Source organism: Vanessa tameamea, chromosome Z (assembly GCF_037043105.1).
Source record: "Vanessa tameamea isolate UH-Manoa-2023 chromosome Z, ilVanTame1 primary haplotype, whole genome shotgun sequence".
Lineage (NCBI taxonomy): Eukaryota > Metazoa > Arthropoda > Insecta > Lepidoptera > Nymphalidae > Vanessa > Vanessa tameamea.
In genome coordinates this window covers 14,806,725-14,819,734 of record NC_087341.1, presented here as the reverse complement: position 1 = coordinate 14,819,734, position 13,010 = coordinate 14,806,725, and the positions used below count along the sequence as shown (strand labels likewise).

General features: G+C 32.5%; 1 protein-coding gene across 1 annotated transcript; it reads left to right on the top strand.

Moving 5' to 3' along the window:
• The first annotated feature begins 1,948 nt into the window (after positions 1–1,948).
• On the top strand, positions 1,949–10,498 carry LOC113404159 (TBC1 domain family member 13). Its single transcript, XM_026644958.2, has 9 exons — positions 1,949–2,194; positions 3,947–4,020; positions 4,169–4,294; positions 4,415–4,593; positions 4,992–5,090; positions 6,739–6,949; positions 8,510–8,711; positions 9,701–9,823; positions 10,333–10,498. The coding sequence occupies exons 1-9, from the start codon at positions 2,175–2,177 to the stop codon at positions 10,451–10,453; spliced, it is 1,155 nt and encodes a 384-aa protein (XP_026500743.1). The 5' UTR covers positions 1,949–2,174; the 3' UTR covers positions 10,454–10,498.
• The last annotated feature ends 2,512 nt before the right edge of the window (positions 10,499–13,010 follow it).

The window sequence follows — 13,010 nt, the reverse complement described above, 5'->3', positions numbered from 1 at the left end:
TTCTTGCTCATGCGGATAGAGCCTATAATCAAACTTTAGTTTGATTATCTGTGGATTTTCGTTGACAGTCCAAGTTGTCACTTTTAGAGCTACCAAATTTTGAATTTTACCCCTATATTAAGGACGTCATAAGAACGTATTTTATTCTAATAAAATATATATATATATTTGTATTATAATGGCTTGTTTAAGATTAAATTATAGTTAAGAGTGCTTATTCCAATTGCCGCTTCTCGGTGTCTGTAATTTTTTAAGCTTGTGCGCACAACTACTCTAGTAAAATAAAAACTAAGTAAAATATTAAAATCGATTGTTACTCATAGTAATCGTAAATGTTACGCTGCTTACGATTTCTTGAGTAATTTTAATATCAAATTGTGTCGTTAAAACTTGTAGGCTAATTATTATATGTATCAGATGAAAATTCTACAAAAAATTTTTAACTTTAAGTACACTGGTAGTCTAAATATAAATGGCAATAAATTATGAGTTCATAAATGAATGAAATAAATTAAAGACACTAAGGTTTTTTTCGTTACGTCCTCTCTATGTGAGTTTTTGTCACCTTTGGTTTGCTGACGACATAGTAGTCATGGCTGAAACCATGGAAGACCTAACCACAATGTTCGATGACCTCGGTAAAGCCTCCGAACGAATGGGTCTTAAAATGAACATAGATAAGACGAAGATTTTGTCGAACATTCATGCTGTGCCCACTCCCATAAAAGTCGGTGAATCTACACTCGAAGTTGTCGATGACTACATATACCTGGGACAAACGATTCAATTAGTTAAGTCCAACTTCGAAAAATAAGTTAACCGTCGAATCCAACTCAGCTGGGTAGCGTTCGGGAAACTACAAAAATGTTCTCGTCCCATATACCGCATTGTCTCAAGACAAAAGTCTTTGACCAGTCTGTGTTGCCAATGATGACTTACGGCTATGAAACGTGGTCCTTCACAATGGGCCTCATAAGAAGGCTCAAGGTCACCCAAAGGGCAATGGAGAGGGTGTTGCTCGGACTTTATCTGTGAGATTGAATCAGAAATGAGGAGATCCGCAGAAGAACTAAGGTCACTGACATAGCCCGAAGAATTGCCACACTTAAGTGGCAGTGGGCGGGGCACATTGCTTGAAGAACCGACCGCCGATGGGGCCGACGAGTTCTCGAGTGGCGACTAGGTGACCCGACGACCTGGTGAAGGTCGTGGGAAGCGGCTGGTTGCAGGCTGCACAAGACCGGTCGTTGTGGCGATCTTAGGGGGAGGCCTATGTCCAGCAGTGGACGTCCTTCGGCTGACATGAATGAACATTTTTGAAAAAGAGCATTATTACCAAATAATTTGTCAAATATTAGAAATATTTATTTAGGATTTTTTCTAAACATTCTATTAAAAAGAGACTAAAGTTTTGTACAGTATTTTTTGTTTGTTTAGCTGATAAATATTTGGCTCAAAATCCCTTTCAAAAGTGTCGTGAAAACGGCTCATCAGGCATAAGGGCTCTTAAGCTTATTAGAAAATTGTGAAGTTGAAATAAAAATAATAGTTTGAACAGTTTAAGTAAGTACTTACTTCAGTTTCAGTTAATCTTAACAAAAAAAATACGGCTTAGCTTTAAATCTGGGCAATCGGCACTACATTTTTATAATTTATCTAGTGATCGACCGCGAATTAAAAACAAAAACATTATTAAAAAACTTGCGTGTGACGGATGAAAGTCTGTCCCATGTATATTTATTTACCTGCATTGAGCAACGAGGTGACACATGCTTCAAAATCTTCTTCTTTTAAGGAGAAGAGACCTAGCAATAAGGCAATTACAGACTCTTATTTCTATTTTAATTCAATTTCTAAATTAAAATAACTATTAATGTGATATTTTTTTCATTATGTTTTTAAATCTTTAGGGGTAAAATATTTTATTTAGTGGGCAAACTTACTCACCTGACATAAGATAATATCAACGCAAAAACAACGTAAACTGAATCGTATTTTTATAGGTATAATTATTCTGTAGAGTACGTCGTACAAAGTATCGCACATTATATGAAGTGACTAACTATAACGTGTAAATTATCATATCAAAGTGTGAACTTAAAATAAAAGTGGAACAGCATATTATGTACAATTTAATTATGCATTTATACAATTAAAAAATTTGGAAGTCGAAAATGAGTCTTCACAAAGCCAGGTAATTAAATAATAAATATTAATTAAAAACTCGTAGGTATCGTTTGATTTTGGTTATATTAACACCCCTTTATAATTCACTTTGTATGTAGTAAACATGTTTTTATAGTACGAAATAATTGAAAAAAAAGTAACTTATATAGTTATTAATATTCAAACAGTTAAGACACTTTTACAATATTATGTATATAAAGGTAGTTTTATAAATAATATTAAAACAATATTTTGTTATGCCATATTAACTATTCCCAGTTAATTTTATATTAATTATTGATAAAATAAATAAGTTTCGATATTTAATGAAAAAAATATTAAAACCAAACCTTTATCAATTAACAGTGAAGAAATATTTCTACTATATTATACTATTAAATATATAAATATTTTAATCAATCACATATTCTACCATCAAACAGCAATACTATTGTTGTGTTTCAGTTTGAAGAGTAAAAGAGCCAGTATAACTAACAGCTTAAAGACATATAATAGCTTCTTCCTGATATTGGTGATGCATTGGCTTTGTAACAGATTGTTAATATGTTTTTTAGTATAAATAAATAGGAAATAGCAAAAGATGTACATTTCATAGACCCATAAATCATTCATTTATAATAAAATAAGTGGAGTTAGAATGTTTCTATATACAAAAACCAATCAATCCCGTAAATATTAGTGCTATGCAACAGGCAACATCTCACAGTGGTGGAGCTTGTGCCGACACAGACTTTCATCTGTTGTTTTAAAATCAAACATCAATCTAAATAGTTTTTATTCAAGTATGCTCATAAAAGCACTCTAGAAACATCATGTTTTAACATGACATTTGAAAAGTTGAATTAAATGTAAAAACCGGCAAGAAAATCAATAGTTACTCTTTTCCACCATTTTAATTCCAGAGTATGTCAATAAAGTACGATTAAATTTATTGTAGCCTGCCTAGAAATCAACAAATACTAAATCCACACCTTTTTATCACTGAAATAACCTTGTATTGAGTAATACGCCTTATTTATCAATGTTTTTTTTTTGACATGTGCATTACATTTTTTGATGTTTGGTTCCCATATTATGTTTTAATCACAACCTACTTCAAGATTGGCATTAAATTAAGCACATGAAAATGCTAAGAAGCTTACCTAGATTTTAATCTGCAATCTTTCTACTACCTGATATAAATAACTGCAGTTGTATTTAGAATTCATATTCCTCATATGTCCTAATACATGCCGCTATAAAGCACAAGTAGTACCATTCATAAATTTAAAAATAAAGACAACGTAAGTTTATTACATGTAAATGCATATATAAGAGTTCCGAGATTACCAGTTGATAGAATGTAATTCTCGAGAAATATTGTAGATTCAGATCTGCAAAGGCACCATTTCATTTGCATAATTTATAAGAATGTCAGTCTAGGTGATGAATAAATATAGCAAGCAGTGGTCCATACAGTGGATCGGACTTTTGTACTACAAGGACTGTACATTGCTCGGATTAACATTACATATTTTTTAGACATCCCTTACATTCTTAAGACAAAACCATTCTAGATATGATAGAATAGGTTATATGCAGGTTTTTATGATATGGTATGTTTTATACAGCATATACCAAATAACTTATTATTATTCTAATTATTTTGGAAATGCATTATTACATGGTAGTATATGTTAATATAATAAAGATAAGAGAGGAATAAAATTGATGATCATCAAAGATATCTAAATTTTTAAAAATAACTTTATTTTTACAGAATTAAAGCATTTGAGGACATCTTAGATGAAGATTTAGTAAATATTGAACAGCTACAAAAGCTTGCTTTTAATGGTAACTAAATTTATTATTTTCAATACATTTTACAAATTTAGTATCTACCAAAGTGTTATGTATGTTCACTTTATACTGCACTGAGATGCTTTGGTGTAGTTGAACATTGATTAGAGATTGATAAAGTCTCTTTTTTTTTATTATATAGGAGTACCAGATGAAAAAGGTTTACGATCTTTTGTTTGGAAGATCCTACTGCACTACATACCTCTTGAGAAGAGTGCTTGGGAATCTACACTTCAAAAGAAACGACAACTTTATCAACAACTTATAAGTACTTTTATATATATCTTTGTTCTTGACAATTATTAATAATACTAAATATAACATTGAATTCAAAATGTAAACCGAGTTGTATTATCAAATGTTCAAATTAATTTAATTTATATTTCAGATGAAATTATCGTTTCTCCTGGAGGTCCGACTGATCATCCTCTTAACCTAAGTCCGGACAGTTCCTGGAGCACCTACTTCAAAGATAACGAGGTCCTGCTCCAAATAGACAAAGATGTGAGAAGATTGTGTCCTGATATCTCTTTTTTTCAATCGGCCACCGAATTTCCATGTTCTGAGGTAAAGTGTATTAAAGCAATGTTTCCTCAAAAGTAGTTTAAGTAAAGTTTTTTATTTTAAAAGCCATGTGTCCTGATTAATATATGTCTGTGTATATAAGTTATATGTGGTAGGGCTTTGTACCAGCCTGTCTAGATAGGATCCAACCACTCATCATCTACCACCATCAATATTTATAATTGTTGAATTCTACTGGCTAACTCATTCTTCGTTTGAAGAATGACTTAGCCAGTATTACTACAATCCTAGTTTTTGGATTTGGAGGCTACCTAAGGAATGCTTAATATTTCTCAGTGCCAATGTCTGTAGGAAGTGGTGACCTTTTTTTTCCCAATGCATTAGGATTATGAATTGTAACTTTTATCTATCAATCTACGTTAAGTTATTTAACTTTTTAGATTGTAAACAGCAATGGTGTCAAACGTCTGCACAAGCGGGTGGAACAGTCTGTATTAAAATATTCAACTCTAGAACGAAGAGGTCTCGGTGTTGCCAAGGTAAGGATACAATTTTTTTTCAATGTACTAGATCTTACACAACCTATAAAATTGATAATTAAAATTTCATAACAGACATTTCTGAAACATACCATTTATTTAAAAGTTGTCAAACGACGTTTCTATGGTTCAAAGGTTATTTAAAAAGTAAATACTTTATAGGTGAAAACGCGGATTCGCTCGTCGTTTATGGGTTGGTCGTAGATTTTACGTATAAAAAAAGTAGACTATGTCTTTTCTCGGGGTCCAGTTTGTTTCAAACTAAATTTCATCAAATTCGTTTGAGTGGAAGTCGTGAAAGCTTAACAGACATAGCAGTTTGTATTGTCTAACGACTGAAAATCTGTGAACCTTGTAAGACTTTCTGTAGTTTATTTAGTGGAAGCATTGCACCCGTCCGAAGCCGGGGCACGTCGCTAGCCTTAAATGAAATCGTTCGTGTGTTCGGCTGTTTGTTGTTTATTTAATTCACGTTAAATTTGGGAATGTGTTAAACGGAAAATAGGCACGTACATTTTATTATATTTATTATCATTCAATAATAACTACATCGACCTATATTTTTATAAACGCCTAATGGATTCAGTATTAACCGATAATATTATGCATATCTAGATTCGAAGCATATTGTGAACTCAAAGTATCAATTTTCTCATTGCATTATATCATGAAATTCGATATGAATCCACGGATCGTATTCCCTGTACTCGGATCATGACACATTAAGGTTGTAAAACTATTTCATAATAATTATTGATCTATTGGAAGCAGAATAAAAAACCCTATCCATGTTGTTACTGTAAGTTTGATTTCCGGAACTAGAAAGAGTGATCTATATGGAATTTTCATAATATGATAGGCTATTGTTTAAGTAAGGGCATGGGCTTTTAAGGATATTGAATATTTTTAAGGTTTATATACATATATTTATTAAGAAGATCTTAAGGAAGGCTTAGAGGAAAAAGGTCATATATAAGATTATTCTATAAAAAAATCCGTGACAGCAATTAAATATCTTTAAATTGTAATTTTTATTATACATATCAAGAAGAACTAAAGTCTGTATATGTCTCAGTGCTGAGTAAAGACCTATCCTCCAAAGACGAAGGTTGGCGGGGTTAGCAGGTTATTTCACTACGCTATTCCACAAGGACTTAGTGAACACACATGTGCCTTTATGTTAACGTATTTAGCACCTGACCCACACAGGCTCTCTATAGACGTTGCGCTTTGGTTCAGAAGTTCCAAGACGAAACAATTGAATAAATTCGATTCATAAATGGAAACTTGCAAAGATTATTTTAACCTTATGCGTGCACATTATGAAAGATAATCTTTTCTGTCTCTCTCTCAGCCGAAGGACGTCCACTGCTGGACATAGGCCTCCCCCAAAGATCGCCATTATGGCGACCCGTGACATTGATAATTTAGGTGACCAACGTGCATGTGAAAATAAAGATATGCTAATTTGCCACAATGCCAATTTCGCATGGTGGGGGGTATACAAAAATTTTGAATTTAGGAAAAAATTAATTTGGTTGCGTCAGATATTTAGAGGGGCGTTATGTGAAACCTAAAATTGCTCCCATACAAAAAACTGACTTACTTACTTACCTAATACTGACTTTTTAAATTCCTTTTATAATAGTTGAGCAACGAAATCCGTCGCAGTGAAAGCATCACTAGTGGGGACTACACTCCGTTGAATGAGGGCTGCGAGGCACATTGGGAGGTGGTGGAGCGTATGCTCTTCCTCTACGCGAAACTGAACCCCGGCCAGGGCTACGTGCAGGGCATGAACGAAATCATCGGGCCAATATACCACACCTTTGCATCCGACTGTAACGTCAACTTTCGGAGTAAGTATTCAGATACTCTTTAACGGAGAGACATTTTGTAATGCCTAAATGAAACAACTACTAAACCAATATTGATAAAACTTATACCCGAAGACGAGGCGCGTTCTGGAGAAGCTTTTACTATATATTGTTATTGTTATTTACTTAATTTACTTGGAGGTATGGCTTTGTGCAAGTAGTAACGTCTGTGTAGGTAACACCCAGATATTCTACCGCTAAGCAGTTCTCAATATTGTTGTGTTCCGGTTTGAAGGGTAAGTGAGCCAGTGTAACTACAGGCACAAGGGACATAACGTAGTTCCCAAGGTTGGTGGTGCATTGGCGATGTAAGGAATGGTTAATATTTCTTACATCGCCATTGTCTATGAGAGGTGGTGACCGCTTACCGTCAGAAGGCCTATTTGCCGTCTACCTATATCATAATATATATATATATTATGATAGTTGAACGGTACAGCAGGTATTGTGCTACAGTGTCATCAAGTGGTGGCTTGAAATGATGTGAACATGAATGAATGTGTGAACATGAAATAACCTATAGGTTCCATTTGTTATAGTGATCGGAACGTGCCGGATGTCGGTATATCTCTTTGAGGCATAATAATATATGCATACTTGCATAGTTAACAATTTTTCAAATATTTTACTCGCCTCCTATTATTATTTTTTTTAATATAATTCAAAGTTTTTATGGCCTGTAAAGCCAATGGTGAAGTTTGGTTATAAGACAACCTCCTACACTAAATATTAAATATATAAACAGTTTTGGAAACACTTTAAACTCGGGACTATCATTTCACTGTCAATTTTGATATTTTAAATTACGACTGGGAGGCACTACGAACTTTTGATTTTATTTCTTTCATATATAGTTTATTATGTTATAATGAACATTATATTATAACATAGAAAAATAAGACAATTAAAAAAAATATTACAAAAATAAATTAAATACTAATTTTATGAGTTATTTGTATAAAACAGACTTGCTAGATAAGAGTATTGCTGACGTAATAAGGGCGGTTAAGTTCGCTTGCAATACAATCGTATTTATTTGACATTTACAGTGATAGTTAAATTTATTATAATAAACTGAGAGCCGAGATGCCCCAGTAGTTAGAAAGTGAATAATGATTGCGGGTTCAAACCCAGGCAATCAAATAAAATAACTTACCGGTATTGGCTTACAAGGTTTTTGTACAAGTAGGTACCACCTACTCACAAGAAATTCTACCGTCAATCAGTAATACTATTCTAGATAATTCATCTAGCCTAGATAGAATGTCGAATCGAAGAACGTGTCGACATGATATAGTGTTTTACTCATAGTGGCCAACAGTTAGTTACTAAATACTCGCACACTAAAGTAGTATGATATTTGACGAGCGTAGCGAGCTGTCACGCACACATAGACGATGAAATTGCTCGTAAGTTTGCTATGCTAGGTATGTATATAATATAAGGTCATGGGTCAATGACTACAATTAATAGTTTAATCTGAAAGCTTAAATGTCAATGCTGAAGTAAACAATTTTATTTAATAATTGTAATTTATTTCAGAACACGCGGAAGCAGACTGTTTCTTCTGCTTCACTAACTTGATGGCGGAGATCCGGGACTTCTTCATACGCACCTTGGACGAGACTGAAAGCGGCATCAACTATATGATGACCAAGTTGTGCGAGTGCGTTAAAAAGAATGACCGAGCTGTCTGGGACCGACTGGAGAAACAGGAACTGAGGCCGCAGTACTACAGCTTCAGGTAACTATACCTTATATACTTAGGATACTTAGAATTAAATACTAATGGCCGAATTTAGTCCCACGTGGAAAACTGCTCTCACCTCTCTTTCAGCTCCCCAGCACCAGCACCTTCCATTTGATCGTATCAATGTAGAGCGGCGCGAGTTGTCAACGATTAAACTCATTCAGACCAGCTCGATTATTTGACTCTGCGTAAATATATTGGAAAACATGCAGAGTCCAAAATTTAGATTCCAAATTTATCTGCCAAACACAACCACTCTGTGGAATAAATTCTCGCCAGCGCTTTAACCAAGCCGATACGATTTAGGCACATAAAAAAAAAAGCGCCAACTAAAGAGGCCGGCTACACACCTGCAAGTCCCCCGATGTTCCAGTCCATGGTAGTAATTTTGCAGTAACGGTTCTGCAAAATACCACTTAAAATTATAACTTTTGATAAGATGACGTATTCTAAAATTGTATGACTTGACAAAATAATGCTTTTTAGTTTTTTTTTTATGCTTTACAGCTTAGTTTTTCTTCTTTTGTAGCAAAGTTTCAATAAATAAATGTTTTTTTATAATGAATAGTAATAAATTTAATTGATATGATTCAGGCAAACTGGCTAATGGCCCACCTCATGTGCTCCTCTTACCATGAGGTGACACTGAGAAATATTAACCATCACCAATTCGCCTTTCCTTTGTACCCGTGATTACACTGGTTCTTTTACCCCTCAAACCGGAATATTGCAATATAGTATTACGATTTGGCCGAAAGTTATGGTACCTACCCAGACAGAGCTACGAACAAGTAAAAATCACTCAATATTCAAACCAAAACACCCTTCCAAACGACTCTGCGCAAAGCCCGCCGTTGAAAGGAAAACAGTCTTCCCTTACTAACTACTAGATTGTACTTTTCTTTTTAAATACAGAATATTCTGTGTTATTATTAAAAAAAAAGTTTTCAATTTAATGTTAAAATCACCTATTCTTCTTGCAGGTGGCTAACATTGCTGCTTTCCCAGGAATTTTCACTTCCTGATGTAGAGAGGATCTGGGACTCACTGTTTGCAGATCCGCAGAGGTTCAACTCGCTCATATATATATGCTGTGCCATGATCTTGTAAGTATACCTTGTTTTTATATTATATTAAGATATGGATATTGTAATTTACCATCGACTTGTCTGGCGGAGACATAAACACGGCATTCATGCTGTTTACCTCTACGGTTATTTACCCTAGCTAAGCCGTAATAACAATAATAGTGTAAGACTTCAACTGTCACAACAGAGACTGTGGTGTAGTGTGTTTACGGATTTATGTCCGTGTGTATGTCACCCGCCCATTCCGAATTTGTACGAGTAAAGTTACAAATTTTAATTTTGAGTTATTCTTCTCTAGTTCTTCAGAATCAAATATAGATCAAGGTCTCCAAGAGTGTTACTTTCATAAGTACTATTTATTATTTGCTTGTTACGATTTCACGTCTCAATTGCTTAAACGAACTTTATAAAAGGGATTTATAAAAGTACATAGGACCTTATAACCATGCAACACCTCACACAGTTCAAATACCCCAAAACTCGTGGGCAAAAACTAGTACCTAATTTTTTTTTAACTGAATCTCCAGATTGGTGAGAGACAACATACTTAACGCTGACTTCGCGTCGAACGTGAAGTTGCTGCAGAACTTCCCACCGATGGACGTATCGTTAATATTAAACAAAGCAGTCGAAATATCATCAGGTTAATCTCTTTATCAAACGAATGATTTTTTATTAAAACTTTTATATAATGGGATTTACTCTTTTATATGATTTTTTTTTAGTTTTACTGTTTCAAAAGAAACGAAAGTCTATATCGAATATACTATATGTACCTAGTATTAAGGACATTCCAATATAAGGCCCAAACGATATTATGTTTAAAAAATAATTCGTCAGATTCACGTTTTCTAATCTAAAAGCAAACTAATTTACATAATAAAAATAGTTATCTTTTTATTTTTGCACTATCATAAATAATCTGGTACAAGTATGATAAAACGAGAAATTATATTTAAAAACAAATCAATCTTGAAAAATTTGCCTTGTTTCATAATTTTGTATGTATGTATGAATAGGCATTCTAAATGCGCAACTCGAATAACAGAAGAAACAAGACAAGACGAATCTTCTACTTCGTTCCAAATTTAAATAGAACTGGCCTCTAATTATCGTCTATTGAAATTAATCTTAATGGCCGAAAAAAAAATCACAAACAGTAAGTAGTAATCATAATACAGTCGATTCGAAAATATTATTTAAAAAAAAATGAATGCCATATTTGTTTACGCTTTGTACAATTTAGAATAGTGTCGTCCATATTTTTAGTTACAACTCTGAAAAATCTACAAAAATCCAGTCTATTTTTTTTTTTCTTAAAAAGTTCCTAACAAGGCCTAAATCCGACTGCGAAAGAATTTTCAGGTGAAACCTTAAAAATTATTATCATTATATTTTTTTCTAGATAAAAAATGCTTGTAAATTTAATCAATTTCAAAATTATTATTTATTTTTATCTATGCAAGTATATATATTTAATTTTTAAATACAAATATTAATTTCTCAATAAATATGAGTGAATTGTTTTACTATCTTACTCATTATTCTACATTCGATGTGTTTTTTTTATAAATTAATTTAATTAAAAAAAAAGTAATGTTTATGATATTTACAATTATTTTGAGCATGTCAGGGTATTGTATGCAGGAGATTAAAACTTAAATGTCTGTAACCATTTTTTATGATTTTTTGCTAAGTGTATGAAATCAAAATGATTTCTACTGATTGAAGCAAAAACATCATCAGTTACACTTTTTATATATCTATTCATATAAAAAGATATTAAATATATAATTCCATTTTTATGTATCGTATTGCATTGAAAGCCATGCAAGGAATTTGTTATTTTTTAATATATTATTATGCTACTCTGTTGAATATTTGTTTATGATTCAGTCGATTCTGCTCCATACAGTAGTTCAATTATCTGTTTCTAATGTGTAGAGGTGAGGGCGATAACAATATTTTATTACCATTAGCAGAGCTCTGTACATATTTTGTATTACTGTTTCTGATCTGAACGACTACAGAATTTTTAGGCTCAACGAAAATAACGTTTTAAATCATGTTTCTGGTGGTGCATATAAGGATTAAGAATGGGCTTCTTCTACTTAAAGCCAGGAGTGTCTATAACCAATCACCAAAGGGTGGACGATGAACCATGAGCTCCTTCCTAAAATAAATGTTAATTGTAAGCTTTATTACATAATTACCACTAATGTTCAGAAATATTCACTGTTCCAAAAAAGCTATTCGTTTTTGTACACACTTATCTACAACTTTGTAACTTGTACGATATTTATGTAATTTCAGTTATATGACATAGAAACATAAGTATGTGTTAGTTTTCTGAGAATTAAATAAAAGGAAAAATATCTGTACCCTTCTTAAAATGTAGTAGTCCAGTCTAAAGCCGCATGTTAAGATAATAGGTACGGTTCTAGAAAAATAAATGGTAGAATATTTTTTAATTATTGTTAAAAATACCTATTATACGTAGTTCTTCTGTACAGCAGCTATATTTTTTATGAGAGCTCAATTTTACCCAAATTTCAAGGGTTTTTTTACAAAATTGTGTAAAATCATGGTTTCTTTGATACCATATTATTGTTACATGGAATTAGTTTTCATTATAAATATTATTGATAATTGGGAACTGAGGGCATTATTCAATACTTGCAAATTACTTAAATAGTCAAGTAAGGCAAATTTTTTAATCCCTTGCCTAAAATTCAAAGCTTTTTAATAAAACAAATCGTAAGTGTTTATGTGCACGTAAATAAAAAGCGACAATATGTTTTACTCTTAATAGGTATATATTATTAAATAAATATATTATTTTTTTCTGTACCCTGTGTCTTATTTATGGTTATTATTATATGGGTTTTGATCTTTATATATTGGTACTTTGACTTAATCTAAATTAATCCACATAAGATCAGGTTTTTGATTCATTAAATTTATCGTTATTACAGATAAACAATCAATTAAAAGTTATCAAGATCGATTGAATAAAACATTCGTTGATTAAATTTCTAAACTGTTCTTGAGTTTGCTTAGTAAGTGTGAGTCGCGATTCAATTACTATCCGGTACCTACTAAATGGATTGCATTTTTTATGAAGGCATGTTCATTAGAACTGAACGTGTTACGAATTTATACGAGAGTCTACGAGAAGTCAACCTAGCCATACTTGAACACCATA